Below are 17,567 nucleotides of genomic sequence, written 5' to 3' on the forward strand. Positions count from 1 at the left end.
ATGACGGTTATTTTTTAATAAAAATTTAATTAATTTTACTGTCACTTCAAAATTAAGAAATATTTTATTTATAATTATAATAAAACTATTTATGCACGGACTCCCATTTAATATTAGTAATTTATTGGACCATTATCTGATGTTTGCATGTCTTGCGTAAATAGACGTGAGAGGTGTAGATAGAAACTATACAAAGACATCTACCACTACAAAATACTGTCGGTAGTTGACTTGAGAACTCTCTAATCCAACTCATTTCAAAATGGACTTGGTGGGACAAAACCAATCACTTCACCATCGTCAGGATGAAGAAGAAGAAGAAGAAGAAGTGACGCTTCTTGTTCGCCAGTCTCGTCACAATTCTGCTCAAGCGAATGAGAAAGCTGAAGAACATGCCCCAGAAGCTGAGAAAGAAAAACAAGAGCTTGATAATGCAGGTGGGCGTGAAGAAGAAGGTGGGGATGAATTGCATAACAATAGTGATTAAAACCCTTTTTTTTTAATTTTTCCTTTTTATAGAATTGAACAAGTTCTGCATGAGTTGTGTAACTTGGTTACATTTTTGAATCAAGGAATTTGGAAATGTCGCCATTGCAAATGGACCTTCATGATTTGAACAATCTAAGAGTTACTCGCCAGTGTAATTCAAAATCTAATCCTAACTTCAAAATACCACTTACATTTCAACAACTATTTAAACTGCAGTAGTGTTTCTAATTTTGAACTTGCTTTAGAGTATTAAGGTCGCTAGGAAATGAAAGCCCTTCAATTAAGTAAACGCTTCAAACATGAAAATGTATCTGTGAGGCTGCGGTTACAATCATATAAGCATAGGATTATTGTTATATTTTTAATTTTATTTTATTCCCATGATTGTTTTTTAGATCTATCTACTCTGGGAGGATTTCTTATGCTAATGTCAAGTGTTCTAATGGTTAATGAAAGTGTTAAGTTTTGGTCTGTGTTTACTGTTCAATTATAAGTTGTTCCTCTGTTGTGTGGACTGCAGGCAATGGATCTGTTGATGGATTTTCTGGAATGAAAAATCTTGCAGACGAGTCTGTTGTTTTGGAGGCAAATCTGAAGGATGAGGAGTTGCATGTGAGCGCTGATATCACTCATGAAAGTGGCAAGAATTTGGAAGATGAAATCCTTTCAAGTTTGAGTTTGCCTATGGTTCAAATGTCTAATGAAAATATATGCATAGATACTCCCACTGAAATCAGTCAGGAAAATGGGAAGAATTTGGAAGATGAAATGCTTTCAAGTTTGAGTTTGCCCGTGGGTCAAATGTCTCATGAAGAAATAAGTATAGATCTGGAGCATCTTAAGGATAAAACTGGAGAACATGCAGATGTTGAATTAATAGAGGAAGTTGACCAAGAATGGACAGAAATAGATGTCGAGATGGTGTTAAAAAAGCAGAATACACATGATTTATTATGTCCTAATTGTAATTCTTGTATAACCAGAAGGGTCATCCTTCGTAGAAAGAAGCCAAAATTTCGAACTATTCCCCATAGACCAAAACGTGGCAAGTCTGAAATACAATCTGTTCCAGATGCTAATCCAGCTTATGCAACCAATGTTGAAGATCCTGACACTTCTAATAGTTCAAATGACGCCCCTACCCATGTAGCTGATGATGACAATCATGATAAACAACCAGAGGCATTCAGATGCTTATCATGCTTCAGCATTTTCATTCCTACAGGTATCATGTTATCCCCTTAACTGGAAATCTGAAACTTCATTTCCATCCCTGCGGCATTTTTTTTTCTACACAAGGCTACTCTTGATCTATAACTTCCTTTTGTTTTCCAATCCAATTTTACTTTCTGAAGCATGTAATATTATGTTTTAATTTTTCAAATATTTCATTTCTCCCACCAAACTGTTTTGCATGACATAGTTGATGTGATCCATGAAATTAACAAGCATTTAAGCTGTCAGGTGAGCTAAATGCTTTTCTGTTAGGCTACTGATGACTCGTTCCTCAAATCTCCAGCATGTGCTAAACTGGGGAGTTTGATACATTAGTTTATAAATCATAATGCTTAAGAATATGAAGAGTAAAATCATGGTTAATCTTCATATTTCCCTGAATGATAATTCTTGAAATGAACATTGTATTCCAATCAGAGATTAAGGCAACTAGGATAGTGACATGAGGTCACATTGACCAAGACTGGAACAACATTCATAATTTTAAATGCACTAGATTTTCTTCATTTTTTTCATTTAATGGTGCTAATGATGTTATGGAAACAGCCAAAGGATATTCTAAAACCAGTATGGAATCACCTAGAGCGATGTCCATTATGCAGATTTTCCTAACAAACTTGAGATAAAGATATTAATGCTGTTTACCGTGATCTTTGATGGATAGTATCTTGTGTATGTTGATTTAACCTTAAGGATTGGGATACCCATACATTTTGCTTTAACTATTGGGTTAAATTTCCAGGATAAATGCTATATTGAAGAGATGAGCTTGTAAGTGCTCGACTGTTTTAACTTTTGCAGGTAATGGACTTAAACTATTTCAAGTTTTTGGAGATAGCAATAAGAATGGAAAAATGGAAGATGTTCAAAGTATACCTGCATCCAAGAAAAATTGGTTCACCTCTCTTTTTGCATTAGATAACAAGAAAGCAGATATTGATCAAGGTACTATTGAATACAGTTTATCTCCAAAAAAGGAGATGTTACAATCTGAGATATAGTTTGACGATGTACTGAAACAATTCAAATAATCATATCTTATGGTGATAAAATATGCAAATTTTCTAGCTTCAACAGTTGTTTGGTTTGATGTATTTGTGCAGGTACAAGATCAACAAAGCCTTCAGAAGTAGATATAATTAATCAGCATAAATCATCATGTAATTCTGACCATACACTATCTGGCCATGAAAGTGATCATCCAGTGGTACCACCTGATGACAGAAGTCCAATAGAAACTAAAGAAGTTGAAGACGATACCCTTGCTAAGTCTCAGCAAGGTGAAATGGGCTCTTTAAATCATTCAAAAGTGGAGTCTAACTTGACTGAGAAACTCTTGATAGACCACAAAACCAATATGGAAACAGAGAACAAGACACCTGCTCATCATAATGGTCTTGACTTATCAACTGAAGGTGCTTCGTCACCAATTAAAGCTCCTTGCAGTGCAGGGCTGGTTAGCTCTGCACTAATAGATTCTCAGGAAGTTGGGAAGGGTATTGTAAATTCCACAACAAGAGAACTGATACCTTGTAATGATGTATCAAGTGATGTGGAGAAGAAATCAACTCAAGGTGCTTCGTCAATTAATGCTCTTATCAGTGTAGGACTTTCTAGTTCTGCATTAGTTGATTCTGTAGAGGCTGGGAGAGCTACTGAATATTCTTTAATAAAAAAGCCAATACCTTACAATGGTGTATCAAGTGATGTGAGGGTGACCATGGGTGATTTGATGATTAACAACAAAACAGGTTTGCGCAGAATTTTCACAATATACCCCTTTGGAAATATTTTAAAAATTAAATATTTTAAAGATAAGCTGAAAGTTTGTCAACAATTTGAAAAAGATTCTCTCGACTAATATAATTAAGTTTAAATTTGAGCTGAGCTGACTCAGTCAAGCTCAAAATTAGCAACCATGGGTCGAGCTTGAGCTGTGGGTATGATAAACTATTGAGATCAAGTCATAGGGGGCTTAACTTAAGCTTGACTGAAAAAAAAAATTTCTTACAATTTTTTTTTTTTTTTATAATTGAAAAAAAAAATTTAAGCTCGAGCCGAGCTTGAGCATCAACCGCCATATTGAACTTGAGCTAATGGTTTTCAAAATTTGTCAAACTCGACTTATGCTCTTACTTAGCACAGTTCAAATCCACCTTTAAATGCAACTATATTTTCATAGTATACCTTTTTGGAAATATTTAGCACTCCATCTCCACATGTTCTCTGCTATGTGTCAACAACATCTATTGTCTATTGTATGAATTTCAATGAGTGTGCATGTTGTATGGTTTTGATTTTTTTATACTCAATATTAAATTTTGTGAACTATCTGCGAATTTGATGCCATGAATATTTTTTCCTGTAATTTTTGAACTGATGAGTATCGCATCTATGGTTGAATTGAAATCTGAGTTGTGAGCCGGGGAACCACAGATTTTTTTGAATCAGCTACTGCATACATCTATCTATGTTATATTCCTAGACTTAAGCTCCTTATTGTCTTGGTTGTTTGCTATTATTCATGTTGTATGAGCATATTTCATTCTTTCAGATATGTTCTTTGATTTGTAAGCTTCTGGGTTTTTGTTGTGTATTACTGGTACGCTGTTATGAATTGTTGTTATTTTATCTAGAGTCTCTAAATCACCTCATCTGAGGGATTTTTGTGTAGGAGTGTGTAATTTGCTATCATTTCACCTCAATGTGGTTCTTGACTAGAAACAAGCTGGTTCAGGCTCAAAAGCTAGCTCTGCTTGTTTTGAATTCGTTTAATTTGACTTTAAACCGAGTTCGCATTAGGAGGTTCAGTTCGTTTTGAAATCAAGTCGAACTTAAGTTAGAGATAATTTAGTTCAGTTTGGCTCACAAGTTGGATAGATGATTCGATTTAGTTTGAACTTAACTTGTGACTTGATTTGAATTATGTTAAATAATTGTTAAACTATGTTATTTTGTCAATGAGTCATGAATTCGAACCATATATTTGAGCTATGGATTTGAACTATAAATTTAAGTCAAATTCAAACTAAACTTGAACAGAATCATCTTTATTCAAACCAAACTAATGTTGATTTGACGAACTCAAGTTGAGTTATTTTTCATTCAAGTCAAACTCGAGCCAAGGGGTGTTTAGACTTGACTCAGTTCATTTCCATTCCTAACTTTAGTGGGATCTACCAGTGTTCATCTGGTCTGCCATAGTGCAAATACTTGCATTTCAAATCTTGTCAATGATATTAAATGTCAATATCCATTCTGTCTCATGCATAGTCATGTTTGTTGCTTATGAAGGCATTTTTATTACTCGTGGCTTATTATGTTTCCAGGAAAATCTTAGTTGTCATGCTATTGTGCCATATGATGTGATGCAGGGGATGATGTGATAGTGAATATCACTGAAACACAGTCAGTTGAACAAACATCTTCTTTGAGGGTACAAGATGTTGACACTTCTTCACAAGAAAGACTTCTGCCGGAGAGTGGAACTCAGACACTTGTTGACCACCGACAAGGTGCTGCAGAAAGTGAAGCCCTTCAGTGGGATATTCTAAAATGCATTGTGTATGGTGGTTTAGTTGAATCAATAACAAGTCTTGGAGTTGTATCTTCTGCAGCGGCTGCTGGTGCTTCAACATGTAAGTGTTGTTTATGAGTGACTTCTGTATTAGCATACAAGCACTAATTGTGAGTAAATAACCATTTGGCTACATGTATGGGTTATTGCAGTGAACATCTAATTTCTGTGGACAATTACATTTTGTTTATAAATTTTAACTCAGGTGATCTAGTGTTATTGCAGTGAACATTTTGGCTTTGGGATTGGCAAATCTTATCGGTGGACTTTTCATTATTGCTCACAATGTAAGTAATATCCATGTCAATTACAGTCAGTAATGAGCATGAGTTTTGGTACACAAATATATTCTGCTTGCTATCTTTTGTTAGCTTAATACAATTTCAAGCATTTAATTCTGATGTTCAAGTGCCGGCATCTGCCCCTCTTAGGAGCCTGTACTACGCTCTTTTAAATTCTTTGGGGGCCAGCAATTTCAAGCAGTTGTATGTTTAACTTCTTCTCTCAAGATGCACTACTGCATGCGAATTTCTACTTGTGTCTCTTTCTCGATCTCTCTCTGTTGTATAATGAGTACCGGCTGTTTGTTTCAATTATCTGTTGCTATGCACCTTAATTTGAGGTGATACCTCTTAGAAAATGGATTTTACACATCTCGAATATGAGCTGAATATTCTAGATCAGTTCTTAGATATATATATGTATATATGTGTGTGTGTGTATATATATACATGTCTACTTTTATAATTAGTGTAGACCATGATGAAAAAATAGGTTATCATGGAATTTTTGTTTCTTTTGGTTTTCATCTAGACTGTTTGAATTTAAACTGAAGTTGAATATTTACAGCTTGGAGGCTTGAGAAATGAAAGTTCTGGAGAGACTGAGCACGAAGACCGGTACCAACAACAACTTGGACGGAGAGACAGATTCTCACTTCATGCAACAGTAGTTATCTTATCATTTCTCATCTTTGGCTTGGTGCCTCCTGTCGTATATAGCTTCTCATTTCGTAAGAGTGACAATGTAGATTATAAGCTTGCCGCAGTTGCAGGTTCCTCTCTTGCGTGCATCTTTTTGCTTGCAGTTGGGAAGGCTCATGTGCAGGCGCCACCCAAATCTTACATCAAAACAACATTGCACTATGTTATCTTAGGAGTTCTGTCCTCCGGTGTGAGTTATGTTGTCGGCGACCTAATCAAGATGCTTATGGAGAAGCTTAACTGGTTTGAGTCGAGTACCGATTTCATGATACCTCACCGAAAGAACCCAGGATGGGAATCCTATTGACACATCAGGATTATAGTTTGTATTCAAAGGAATTTTTCTTGGTTAGGTGTTCAAGGAAATTAACTAGACATTACTGAGCTTAGAACCTTTTTTTTTTTAAATAATTCTATATATACCTCCTTTAGATATACAAATTTATATATGTTTATATGTGTTATCATATGACTTAGTGACATATATAAATATGTATACAATTGTGTACCTAAAGTGGGTATACATAGTATTGCTTTTTTTTTTTTTAAAAAATCCAAGTATTATGTTGCAGGGAAACAAACTTTTGCTAAATGCAATGGCTTGAGATAGATGGTTTTTTGGGAATAAATGTAAATCTTCATTTTTGCTTTGAAGATTTAATTAGGCAACCATTGCATCATCTAATTATGAAGATTTGATTGATGCTTGTGTAGTAGTTGATGTTAATAATATTTTGTGAAAAAATTAGTGTAATAGTTTTATTTATTATGTGATATTATAATAAATGTTGTGTTTATAAATGATTTATCAAATGTCTTTTAAATATATGGCTTGATTTTAATTGAAGGGAGCATGACTTTTGGTGGATTTATAGGTATTAGAATCGATGTGAATTGGAGGAACATCAAATTTGTTTAGTAGGTGACATTTCTCTACAAGCCTTCAAGGCAGTTTATTCACTCACAAATAGAGAAATTTTATGTCTACACAATTTTGATATACAAGAATATTTATACCTTGATTTTTTTATTTATTTATTTTAAAATTAAAAAAATAATATAGGAATTAAAGAAAACAAAACCTCCACCACAGATACTACAGCTTTATGCTTGTGTTCTACTTTTCAATCGACAAAATGATGTCACGCTTAGAAAACGTTTGGTTTGGATAATATTTTATTATTAAAATTAAAATATTAACTTATAATTAGACTTTGTTTGATAAAATTTTATAGGTATCTATAATTATTATGTTTGATTAGAGATAATAAAAAATTAGGATATTATTTTACTTAAATTCTTTATAGTATAATTATTTTAAAATATTTTTTATATAACTTGTTATATTAATTGAAAATAAAGTTATTTTTTCTTAAATTATTAATTAATTAGAATATAATTATAATAAAATTAAGATTATCTTAATAATTATTTAATAATTAAGATGAAAGTGGTAATAGATTATCATTTACATTAAGATAAAAGTTTTTTGTTGCATTACTATTAGTAATAAAATATTGTTGTAATCGTCTATTGCTGATAAACTAAACAAGGTAATGTGAGTAATGATAATTTGAGTAATAAAAGATAGATTAATAAGATAATATTTATTTACTGAGAGCCAAACGGTCTCTTAACGGCTCAATTCATTACTGAACTAATTTGACACCCCTTGAATTTTAATATTTTTATTAAACCCCGAAGTTTGGGTGCAAAAATTGGCTTCTAAGAAAGAAAAGAAAAAAGCTGAATTGTTGTCAAACTATAAGGGGTCTTAAATTATAGAAAATGTGAGGGGAAATTGACTCTAGCTTCACTCAACCAAAACCCTACCAAAACCCCTTAAAAGTCTCTTCTTGTTTGTGTTGTATGCAGAAGAAGATCAATAAACCCGAAAGGCTACTTTCTTAGTCTTCGTTTTCTCTTCTAGCAAAACAATGCCGTTGGGTGAGAGAGGGGGATGGGACAAGAGTGAATCCAGATACTGTGGAGTGGAGACTGATTTCAACGATGACATGCCACATCTTTTGTCCTACAATCTCTCCACTGGTGGCTTCGATTTCGTCGTTGCTACTCTGGTTCGTATTTTTGTTTTCGATTCATTAACTTAGATTTTAAGTACTTTTTAAACCTCTACATGTTTCAAATCTCACAGATGGACCCCTCGTATAGACCAAGCTTGGTAGAAAGAGACGCTAATGGTGGATCAAATGTTCTGCCATTTGCTGCTTCTGACTTGGTTTTGAGCCCCTCCCAATGGAGTAGTCATGTTGTCGGTATGAACTTTTAAATTCAGTGTTAATAATCATTTCTTTTTATATTCTTAATTTGCTTTGTGTGTGTGTTTTTTTTTTTTTTTTATGTATTTAGCACATTCCAAGAATAGTAAGTTCGGATTATTGAAAAAACTAGGATGTTGGAGAAGAACTAGATATACACAATTGATTTTATTCTTGCATGCTATACATTTTTGGAGCTGTAATAGAATCTACGTAGGTGAATTATTCTGGATAGTATAAGAGATAGTTCATGCTCTGGGTATGAAAATTTTAATTTACTGTTAATAATCATTTCATTTTATATATTTGTTTCAGTTTCTTGTTTATCTTGATGCTAAAGCATGTGATAGATTCTACACAGCAGATTTTTTTATATGGATAGTTATTCTCTCTGGCGGATTACATTCTTGATTCTCTACGAGAATATTTTGACTTTAGCATACATCTTGTGTAAGTAATTTGGGTTTTAAAAGAATGTAGAATGTTGGGAGGAGAAATTGATATATTCATTTCATTTCATTGTCTTGTTTGAAAGATTTTGTATTATCCCTTAGGAGTTAGGTTTTTTAGAGTTGGGAGACTTGTTTGGGCCTGTACAATTCAACTTCATGGAATGATTTTATGTTTAAAGTTCTTCTCTGGTGTAGATGTTGTGATTTTTTAAAATTTGGGGTTAGACTTGTTAAGCAAGGAGTCTAGCAAGGCTGGTCAAAAGACGAGTCTAGTAAATGGAAAAAATTGTCAACTCTTGGCACTAGAAATTAAACTGTAATTTTTTCTTGAAGCCGACTCTTTTTGCTAGTAGTTGAGGTCTAGATTTTAAAAGAAATAAGGCCTGTGGATTTGAGAATTTTCATTTATGTAAAATTATTGCTTTTGATGCTTAATGCAAATTAAATCACTGTTATTCAATCATGACTGTAACATTTTGGTTTGATAAAAAGTGCAAAAAGTTCAGTTTGCATAACAATCTTGTTGAACTCTCTCATAACAATCTTGTTGAACTCTCTCAGTATATTCTTGAATTTATTCAGGAAAAATCAGTACTTGGATAGACTTAGATTCAGAAGATGAGACCCTTCGGATGGATTCTGAAACTACATTGAAGCAAGAAATAGCATGGGCTACACATCTGTCCTTACAGGTTCGTCTTGAAATGATTGCCCTGCATTGTTTGTGTTACTTCAAACAAATGTTAAGTATTTATGAAAATTCCTTTTTGTTTTGATTGTGATGTTAGCTTCTTCATATGGTGCACCACAAAATCCAAATTTTATCCTAAAGAGAAATTGTGATGTTAACTAGATGAAGTAGCATATCCAGCTTTGCTTTCAACTAATTTTATTTATTTATTTATTTGGCTTTTGGAGCTTCTCCATAGATAAATTATGTCCATTCTACCTGATAGAGAATAAGGTGTGATGGGTATTCTCTGGATTTCTTATCTTAGCATTTGATTTTAGGGTCAAAATTCTCTATTGCTTTGAAACTTAAATGCCTCAAAGTAGTTTCATTGACAACGATAAACAAGTTTTTTTTTTTCTGCTTCGATTAATTATGGAGGAATCCAGAGACATAAAATTTTTTCTTGCTTTTGTAAACCTGCCGCTGCAAATGTTTTGTTTCCTTTTTGAAAGATTACTTTTGTTTATGAATGAGCTATGGGTAAGAAAACTCCTGAGAATTAACCTTAGATAGGTGAGACTAACTCCTGAGACTAATAATATTATTCTTATTATTATTATTATTATTATTATTATTATTATTATTATTATTATTATTATTTCTGTAGAAAGCCCTTCTGTGCTGCTGGTAACAAGAAATTCCTGACAGATTCCTCTTTGTCATGTAAACATTGGTGTAACGGGAACATTGTTACCTCCTTTTTATATTGATGTTTAAGTGTGATACAGAGTGCCTACACAATCTAGCATTAAAGGGGTTATAGAAGTTATAAGAAGACGATGCCTTGGACTTGGACTATATTTAACTATTCAACATAATTATTTTCTTATTTTGGTTGGAAGTTTTGTTATAATGCCTTATGCTTTGATAATAGTCCTTGCAAAGGATGCTCTTTCCTACTTTGTTTAAGGGGGTTGTGATTTTGAGTTTGTAAAGTTATTGGCTGCAGGCATGCCTTCTTCCATCACCTAAAGGAGCATCGTGTGCTAATTATGCTAGGTGTGTGAATCAGATCTTACAAGGCTTAAACAATATGCAGGTGCTCACAAATTCCCTATTTAATTTTAATTGCAACTGCTTGATTTTTGTTTCTTTTCTCATAATCGTATTTGTTGTGATATCAAAGTTGTGGCTTAGGATTCCACTGGTGAAGACTGATGATGATTCTATGGGCCCTTTGGTAAGTCTACTCACTTCACCTCATGCTTAGATATTGCCGTTGAAGGACCTCTCATACATACGTTTATAATTTGTATGTTTTTGTGTGTAATATTTTGTCGTATGAATGTCAATATATTCTTGTGATGAAACATCGTCTTGGATTATTTTGTTCCCCTCTAGGAATCATCATGCATACCATGTTAGATTTGCAATTGATATATTTTATGTCTTTTTTTATGCATTCTGATCTTGTTTGGTATTTAATCTCCCTAATGATCAGTTGACTTAACCCCATTTATATTTTTTTATTCCTTATTTTTTAAGTTCTAATTTGCTCAGATTAGTCTTTGAAAAGAACCGGCTGTTGAACAGGCTTGTTTTATTCCTTTTTCCCTTCTTTTCTTGCCCCGTAGATTGACTCCTGGGAACTCTGGAATTCATTTCGTCTTCTTTGTGAACATCATAGTCAGCTTTCAGTTGCCCTTAATGTTCTGTAAGTTGTATAAACTATGATTTGTAGATTTTAAACCTTTGATTTGACCAGAACTATTGTTATACTTACTACTATTAATGGTTTGTTTACTAGGAGCTCACTACCTTCAGCAAACTCACTTGGACGATGGTTTGGAGAGCCTGTCAGAGCAGCCATCATAAATACTGATGTAAATTTTTTATCTTGAGTGGTTCATTATTTAACCCTCAAGATATTGAACTAATTATATGCTGCTTTTGAGATTGCCTCAAGATTTACTTGTTGATCTGTCAGTCCTGGTTGTTTAAAGAAGTTATTGTTGATTTTGCAGTCTTTTCTAACAAATGCACGAGGTTATCCATGCCTTTCAAGGCGTCACCAAAAGCTCATTACTGGATTTTTTAACCATTCTATACAGGTTTTCGAACAATTGGTTATTTACTTGTGTTTTTTTTTTTCCCATTCAAGATGATGTTTTTCATTCTTGATAAAAGTGATCCATCTTGATGTTGTTCTTGGCCAATTATAAATTTTGACAATGTTTTTAAATAATCTTGCAGCTAATTTCCTGGTTTCAGGTCATTAATTATTGTTCTTGGTTATACTTTTTTCAGATAGTTATTTCAGGACAATCCGTACATAGTCTTCCTGGGAGTAGTTCAGATTCAGCGGTAAACCATGTTGTTGAGAGCATCGACAGTGAGTTCCTAAGCTGTTGTCTTCGTTCCACTTGTGTGTTGCTATGAATACCATTAATGTTTAAACAGTTTTATGTTAATAATGAACCCTCAGTCCACAAATGGAAAGAGCTTGGATGTATTTTATTTACCTATATTTCTTATTTGAGCTTTACATTTAGGTAGTTTTATGGTTTGATTGTGGTTGCTGCATATGTATGTTGTGTAAACATGCATTTAATCTACTGTTTCTATGCTTTATTGTCCTAATAACATTTGTTATATTCTTCATGTTTTCTAAAGTTAAATTAAATTTGTTGTCTATAAGTTAAGAAGTGTTATTTTCTTTCAGATGCTCCGAGACATCCCCTAAGGCCATATTTGGACTATGTTGCTTATCTTTACCAGAGGATGGATCCCCTTCCAGAGCAAGAACGTTTTGAGGTACAATGTACTTTTTTATGAGCTTTTCTTTGTGATTTTCTTCTTCTGACCCCACCTTTTGTTATTGCAGCTTGGTTACAGGGATTTTTTACAGTCTCCACTGCAAGTAATTTTTCCTTACCTTTTCCTTTCTTTGGATTTTTATTATCGACTAGTTTTTGGGTCTTCACAACTTGTTCCTCTCTGTGGAAGCTTATGATTCAAAAATTCCATTTAATTTTGATACTTGTAATTACATGCTGTGTTTATCTGCTTTTCTAATGCAGCCTCTTATGGATAATCTAGAGGCTCAAACATATGAGACTTTTGAGAAAGATGCTGTGAAATACATTCAGGTACATAGTCCATTTGTGGCCTGGCTGGAAGTCCTGTTCCTGTAAAGACAACAGTTTCTATTTTTCCTTTTGTTCTGACTTCTGATTATTAATTTTGTGCTTGTATATTGCTAGTACCAAATGGCAATTAGTAAAGCCTTACAGGACAGGGTTCCTGACGAAGAAGTGTCTTCAATAACCACTGTAAGCTACTAATTTGTTAGTGATGTGCTTCTGTGGGTTCTATTTAAATTTTGAGTTTGTAGTCTAATATATTTCACCACCTTAAGTATTTCTGAAAATTTGAAGTAGTTAAAATACACAGTTCATGATAGTAGTGTGCTTTTAAATGTGGTAAGGTACTGATGGTTGTAGGAGCTGGACGTGGACCTCTTGTTAGGGCAGCATTGCAGGTTTTTTTCTTTGGCTTATATAATGGAATGTAGACTAATTTATGTAATTTGCTTGATGAGAGTGTTGTTTTCTTCATTTCATTTACAGGCAGCCGAAGAAACGGGAAGGAAACTGAAGGTTTATGCAGTGGAGAAAAATCCAAATGCAGTTGTTACCCTTCATGTGAGTGCAAGATTGTATATCGGTGATGAAAGTCTTAATCATGTTTCAATCATCTTATTGCTTAATTAAGCTTAAATTGCAAACAGATCCAATATCAAAATGCTTATTTTTAATAGTCATTTTAGGAAATGTTTTATTTAAGATATTAGATCTGTAAGTACTTTAGATAGATTTAGTTAAAATATTTAGTGTTCTTATAAGTTTCTTGTGTGAGTAGGAATGGCAAGGTTTAGGACTTCGCTGTTTGTAGAGACTAGACTTGGTTTGAATATTGAAATACTGACTATTGGTTTCTCACTAGTCACTCTAAAATTTCTTCCTTGTATCTCTATTTTTCCCCATTTTCCTTATTACCTAGCCTTTCTTTCCTCGGTTTATTTCTTTGTTATAGAATTCCTACATCACAAGACTCTGCTTGTTTGTAAGGAAATAACTGTGTTTGTCTGACTTGGTGAGGAACTCGATTGGTTCATTTTATGAAGGGCATCAATTCTAAAACTATTCTTACTCATGGTGCATATCATAAATATATCTATAATGCTAAACAAACAAAGTTTGGATCCCAACTTTGTATCCTAAGTGATGTGGCTGCTTATTTGTCAACACTACCTGAATTTTAGGATAATGAGATAATTGAATAGTTTCTTTGTATTCAATCTAGTGTTTACATGTAAATTGCCATGTCATTTGCAAATCAAAATTGGGATCCCAACTTTATATATGTAGCATTACTGTAAATGGACTAATTAAGATGATTATATATGTGTGTATGTATATATATGTGTATATTTACACATATAGATACATACATACATAGATATACATGTATGTACGTATACATGCTAATGTATGTATGTATATGTAGTATATATGTATTTAATTTGGTTAGTTCGCTCATTTATCTCATAAATTTGAATGCCTCAATTAGTGATTTTGCTTCAACTAGTTGCAAGATAATTGCTGACAATATCTTAATCACACCCCACTTTCTCCTGGTTGTGGGTGCTTGTGCACACGCATGATTAATATTAACTTTTTTGACAGAGTTTTTGGAAATGAAATGTTTAATAGTTTTGCTTCTTTTAGAAAGCTATATATATACGTTCATGTTTCCAAACTCTTTAGTGATGAAATTACTTGGTATATGAGGGTGATAAAAACATTTTTTGGAACAGAGTTTGATTAGACTGGAGGGCTGGGAGAATTTGGTGACAATTGTTTCCTGTGACATGCGTTTTTGGGATGCGCCTGAGAAAGCTGATATCTTGGTAACTGGATGTGGTCTTGGTAAATTATGTTTCTTATTTCTCTTCGTATTATTTGCTTATCTGTCTCTGCTCTATTTTCTTTTAGGTTAGTGAGTTGCTTGGTTCTTTTGGTGACAATGAGCTATCTCCTGAGTGCCTAGATGGAGCGCAGAGGTTTTTAAAGCAAGATGGAATATCAATACCATCATCGTATGTGTATTCTTCTTTTGTATGTGATTCTTTTCATTTGATAATTAGCCGGTGAGATTCTTTTATGGTGAAGGAGGTTCCAAGGCGCTACTAAAAATAGTTTATAGGGAGGGTCCAAGGTCCTACTAAAAATTGTCTATATGTTCATTAGGTTTCAACAATATCTGAAATAACAATAGATGGATAGAATTGATACCACCTTAAAGTTGTACCTTTTATAATATCTACTGCTGACAGATATTGCTTTTTGGGTTGTAAAAAATCAGGTATTTTGTTGTCTTATGTGTTATGGCTTTCATTTTTGTCATATGTAAATGGAGAGAACTGAAGTAAATTTTTATGGAAAATATAAATATCAGGATTCTCTTTGAGTTTCATCTGTTTAAAATTTTCATGATTTAATTATTTTTCATTTCAATTTTTATCCATTCACACGATTGTCTTTTCAATTATTTCATTTGTGGGGTATTAGGAGAATCCTTGTTTTTGTCCTTAGACTACTTAGGTATAGCTTATACAAATGCTAGTTGGCCACTTTAGTAGAGAAATAAGTTTGCAGATCTATACCATTCATTTTACTTGTAAACCAGTTAGACATTTTAACTTTGCATCCAATTATTTGTATACTCTTTAATTTAAAAGGTTTTTTCTTCCTCCTTTGCTTTTCTACTGTCTTGTATTTTGTGAGTTTGTTTTATTGTTTCAGGCCTACTCAAGGTCAATTTCTTGGAGTTTACAATCTTATTGAGTTGAGTTCTAAGGTAGCACAATATATCTAGGGTTGCTTTTATTGCTGTCAAAACTTTATCTATTAGGTTTATATTGTGGAATAAGACTGACTTATAATATTGGTTTTAGCATTTTGAAGTGGTCAAGCAAATATCTTGCTAAGTCATCGTTGGCCCAGGATAGCATTTGCATTTATGATCTTTCAATTTCCAAATGTTTTTTTTTTTTCTCACAAGCATTTATATTGGTATGATTCTTTAGGTACACAAGTTTCATCCAACCAGTGACAGCTTCAAAGTTACACAATGATGTAATTCCTTGTCTTTCTGCCTGAGAATATAACTTTTTCAAACAGTTTATGTCTAACTAACTTATTGTGGTATTGTAGGTTAAGTCCCATAGAGATCTTGTGCATTTTGAGACTGCTTATGTTGTCAAAGTGCATAGTGTAGCAAGGCTTGCTCCTTCTCAGCCGGTGAGTTTTTTTGGCAAGTTGGTAACCATAAATTGTGAACTGAATTTGTTCTGTGGCTTATTAATTGACATAACTTTGTTGATTTTGTTGGTGTTTGAATTTTCTGTTGGCCCATCCTTAAAAGTCAATTGTCAAGAACTTCAAATCAATATGTTTTAAACAGCTATATGTAATATGTTTTCCATCACAGGTCTTTACATTTATTCACCCAAATTTCTCAACTGATAAAAGCAATCAACGATACAAAAAGCTGAGGTTTGAACTACCTAGCGACACTGGGTCAGCCATTGTGCACGGTATGTGATTGATCATTAACAATAATAATTAGTTGTCATTCCAAATTTGAATTTGGGAGAGCATGATTTGGATAACTTGGCTGAAGCCTTCTAGTAAGAACAGGGGCAGTTAGATGAAAGATCTATTAAGCTAAACTCAATTTTACTCTGCTTATAACCACCCCATTTTATTGATGATTTTCTTTGTTAAGTATGAATACTTCTTCGAAGATAAATTCATTTTACGTTGGAAATTTTGAGCTGATATATTTCTTATCTTTGATTATGATTATTAGGTTTTGCTGGCTATTTTGATGCAACTCTCTACAAAGATGTACATCTTGGTATTGAACCGTCAACGGCCACACCAAACATGTTCAGTTGGTAATATGTTTAGCACCTTTTGGTTTATGATGCATCACATTTTATAGACACAATATGGTAGCTTATTTGCTAACTTATTTGCTAGTGTGAAGTTGGCAATTACTTAAGTGCCGTGGAATGAAGATGATATCTCTTTTCTTATTCAGGTTTGCCATTTATTTTCCACTAAGGACACCAGTGTGCATCCAACCTGGTTCTCCCCTTGAAGTGCATTTTTGGCGTTGTTGTGGTTCGGCTAAGGTAAATTTGCAATATTAACTTTCTTTTTGATGTTCATTGGCTCCATGACTTTAGCCTTTTTGTTTTTATTTTATTTTCCTTATTTATTTATTTTAATTATTATTGTCTATTGCATTGGGGAAGCAAGAAAACAAAATAGAAGGGGGAATTTCTTGTCTTTTAATTTACAAAATTATGAAGCCTGCATTCATTTCTTCAATTATGCTGCTTCAAATTCTCCTGGCCTGCAGTAATTAGAAAAAGAATCACTATTCCCCTGTATTCTCATGATTCCAATAACATGTAGATTTTTCGAGCCATTTTTTCATTCATTTGATGTGTGCAGGTTTGGTATGAGTGGTGTGTTTCATCTCCCTTTCCGTCACCCATTCACAACAGCAATGGTCGTTCGTATTGGGTCGGCCTGTAGTAGTTCTTTTTTTTTTTCTTTCCTTTTTGTTTTTCCTTTTAAAAACTTTTTCATGTATCAGTAGCTTGTTGGAACTCAGGTTGATGATAAATTTTGTTGACTCAAACCTTTGTTACATGATCCAATTAGAGTGAACGAAAAAAACTGCTACAAAGTGATGAGGCATGAAGCTTTTTTTTTTTTTTTTTTCAAATATTTGTTGAGC

The 17,567-nt window shown here is 33.2% G+C and overlaps 2 protein-coding genes across 4 annotated transcripts; both read left to right on the forward strand.

Annotated features, from left to right (window-relative positions):
* The first annotated feature begins 184 nt into the window (after nt 1-184).
* LOC123230219 (membrane protein of ER body-like protein) lies at nt 185-6,954 on the forward strand. 3 transcript variants are annotated; one of them, XR_006505053.1, is made up of 7 exons: nt 185-455; nt 1,010-1,714; nt 2,527-2,670; nt 2,829-3,476; nt 5,100-5,363; nt 5,517-5,589; nt 6,152-6,166. XR_006505053.1 is itself a non-coding variant. In XM_044656389.1 (7 exons), the coding sequence occupies exons 1-7, from the start codon at nt 263-265 to the stop codon at nt 6,590-6,592; spliced, it is 2,457 nt and encodes an 818-aa protein (XP_044512324.1). In that variant the 5' UTR covers nt 188-262; the 3' UTR covers nt 6,593-6,954. The 3 variants fall into 3 exon arrangements, 2 of the variants coding, with proteins under 2 accessions (XP_044512324.1, XP_044512327.1); XM_044656389.1 differs by having other exon boundaries at nt 188-455; nt 5,528-5,589; nt 6,152-6,954; XM_044656392.1 differs by having other exon boundaries at nt 189-437; nt 5,528-5,589; nt 6,152-6,954.
* Nucleotides 6,955-8,084: 1,130 nt separating this feature from the next.
* Nucleotides 8,085-17,543, forward strand: LOC123208150 (protein arginine N-methyltransferase 1.5). The gene is made up of 23 exons (XM_044625573.1): nt 8,085-8,363; nt 8,441-8,561; nt 9,599-9,708; nt 10,699-10,788; nt 10,876-10,929; nt 11,324-11,403; nt 11,497-11,572; nt 11,714-11,800; nt 11,997-12,081; nt 12,412-12,503; nt 12,574-12,609; nt 12,770-12,838; nt 12,953-13,021; nt 13,177-13,230; nt 13,319-13,393; nt 14,569-14,661; nt 14,747-14,850; nt 15,841-15,889; nt 15,968-16,054; nt 16,245-16,350; nt 16,626-16,713; nt 16,860-16,953; nt 17,279-17,543. Exons 1-23 carry the CDS (start codon nt 8,223-8,225, stop codon nt 17,360-17,362), a joined length of 1,944 nt encoding a protein of 647 aa, XP_044481508.1. The 5' UTR covers nt 8,085-8,222; the 3' UTR covers nt 17,363-17,543.
* The last annotated feature ends 24 nt before the right edge of the window (nt 17,544-17,567 follow it).

The sequence above is a fragment of the Mangifera indica genome, chromosome 1 (genome assembly GCF_011075055.1).
Source record: "Mangifera indica cultivar Alphonso chromosome 1, CATAS_Mindica_2.1, whole genome shotgun sequence".
Lineage (NCBI taxonomy): Eukaryota > Viridiplantae > Streptophyta > Magnoliopsida > Sapindales > Anacardiaceae > Mangifera > Mangifera indica.

Bases quoted from the DNA above. Each gene is read 5' to 3' on its own strand.
- LOC123230219 (XM_044656389.1), top strand. From the start codon at position 263: ATGGACTTGGTGGGACAAAACCAATCACTTCACCATCGTCAGGATGAA. The intron at 3,477-5,099 runs GTTTGCGCAGAA...GATGTGATGCAG, and splicing joins GATGATTAACAACAAAACAG to GGGATGATGTGATAGTGAAT. The intron at 5,364-5,527 runs GTAAGTGTTGTT...GTGTTATTGCAG, and splicing joins GGCTGCTGGTGCTTCAACAT to TGAACATTTTGGCTTTGGGA.
- LOC123208150 (XM_044625573.1), top strand. From the start codon at position 8,223: ATGCCGTTGGGTGAGAGAGGGGGATGGGACAAGAGTGAATCCAGATAC. The intron at 9,709-10,698 runs GTTCGTCTTGAA...TATTGGCTGCAG, and splicing joins CTACACATCTGTCCTTACAG to GCATGCCTTCTTCCATCACC. The intron at 16,055-16,244 runs GTGAGTTTTTTT...TTTCCATCACAG, and splicing joins GGCTTGCTCCTTCTCAGCCG to GTCTTTACATTTATTCACCC.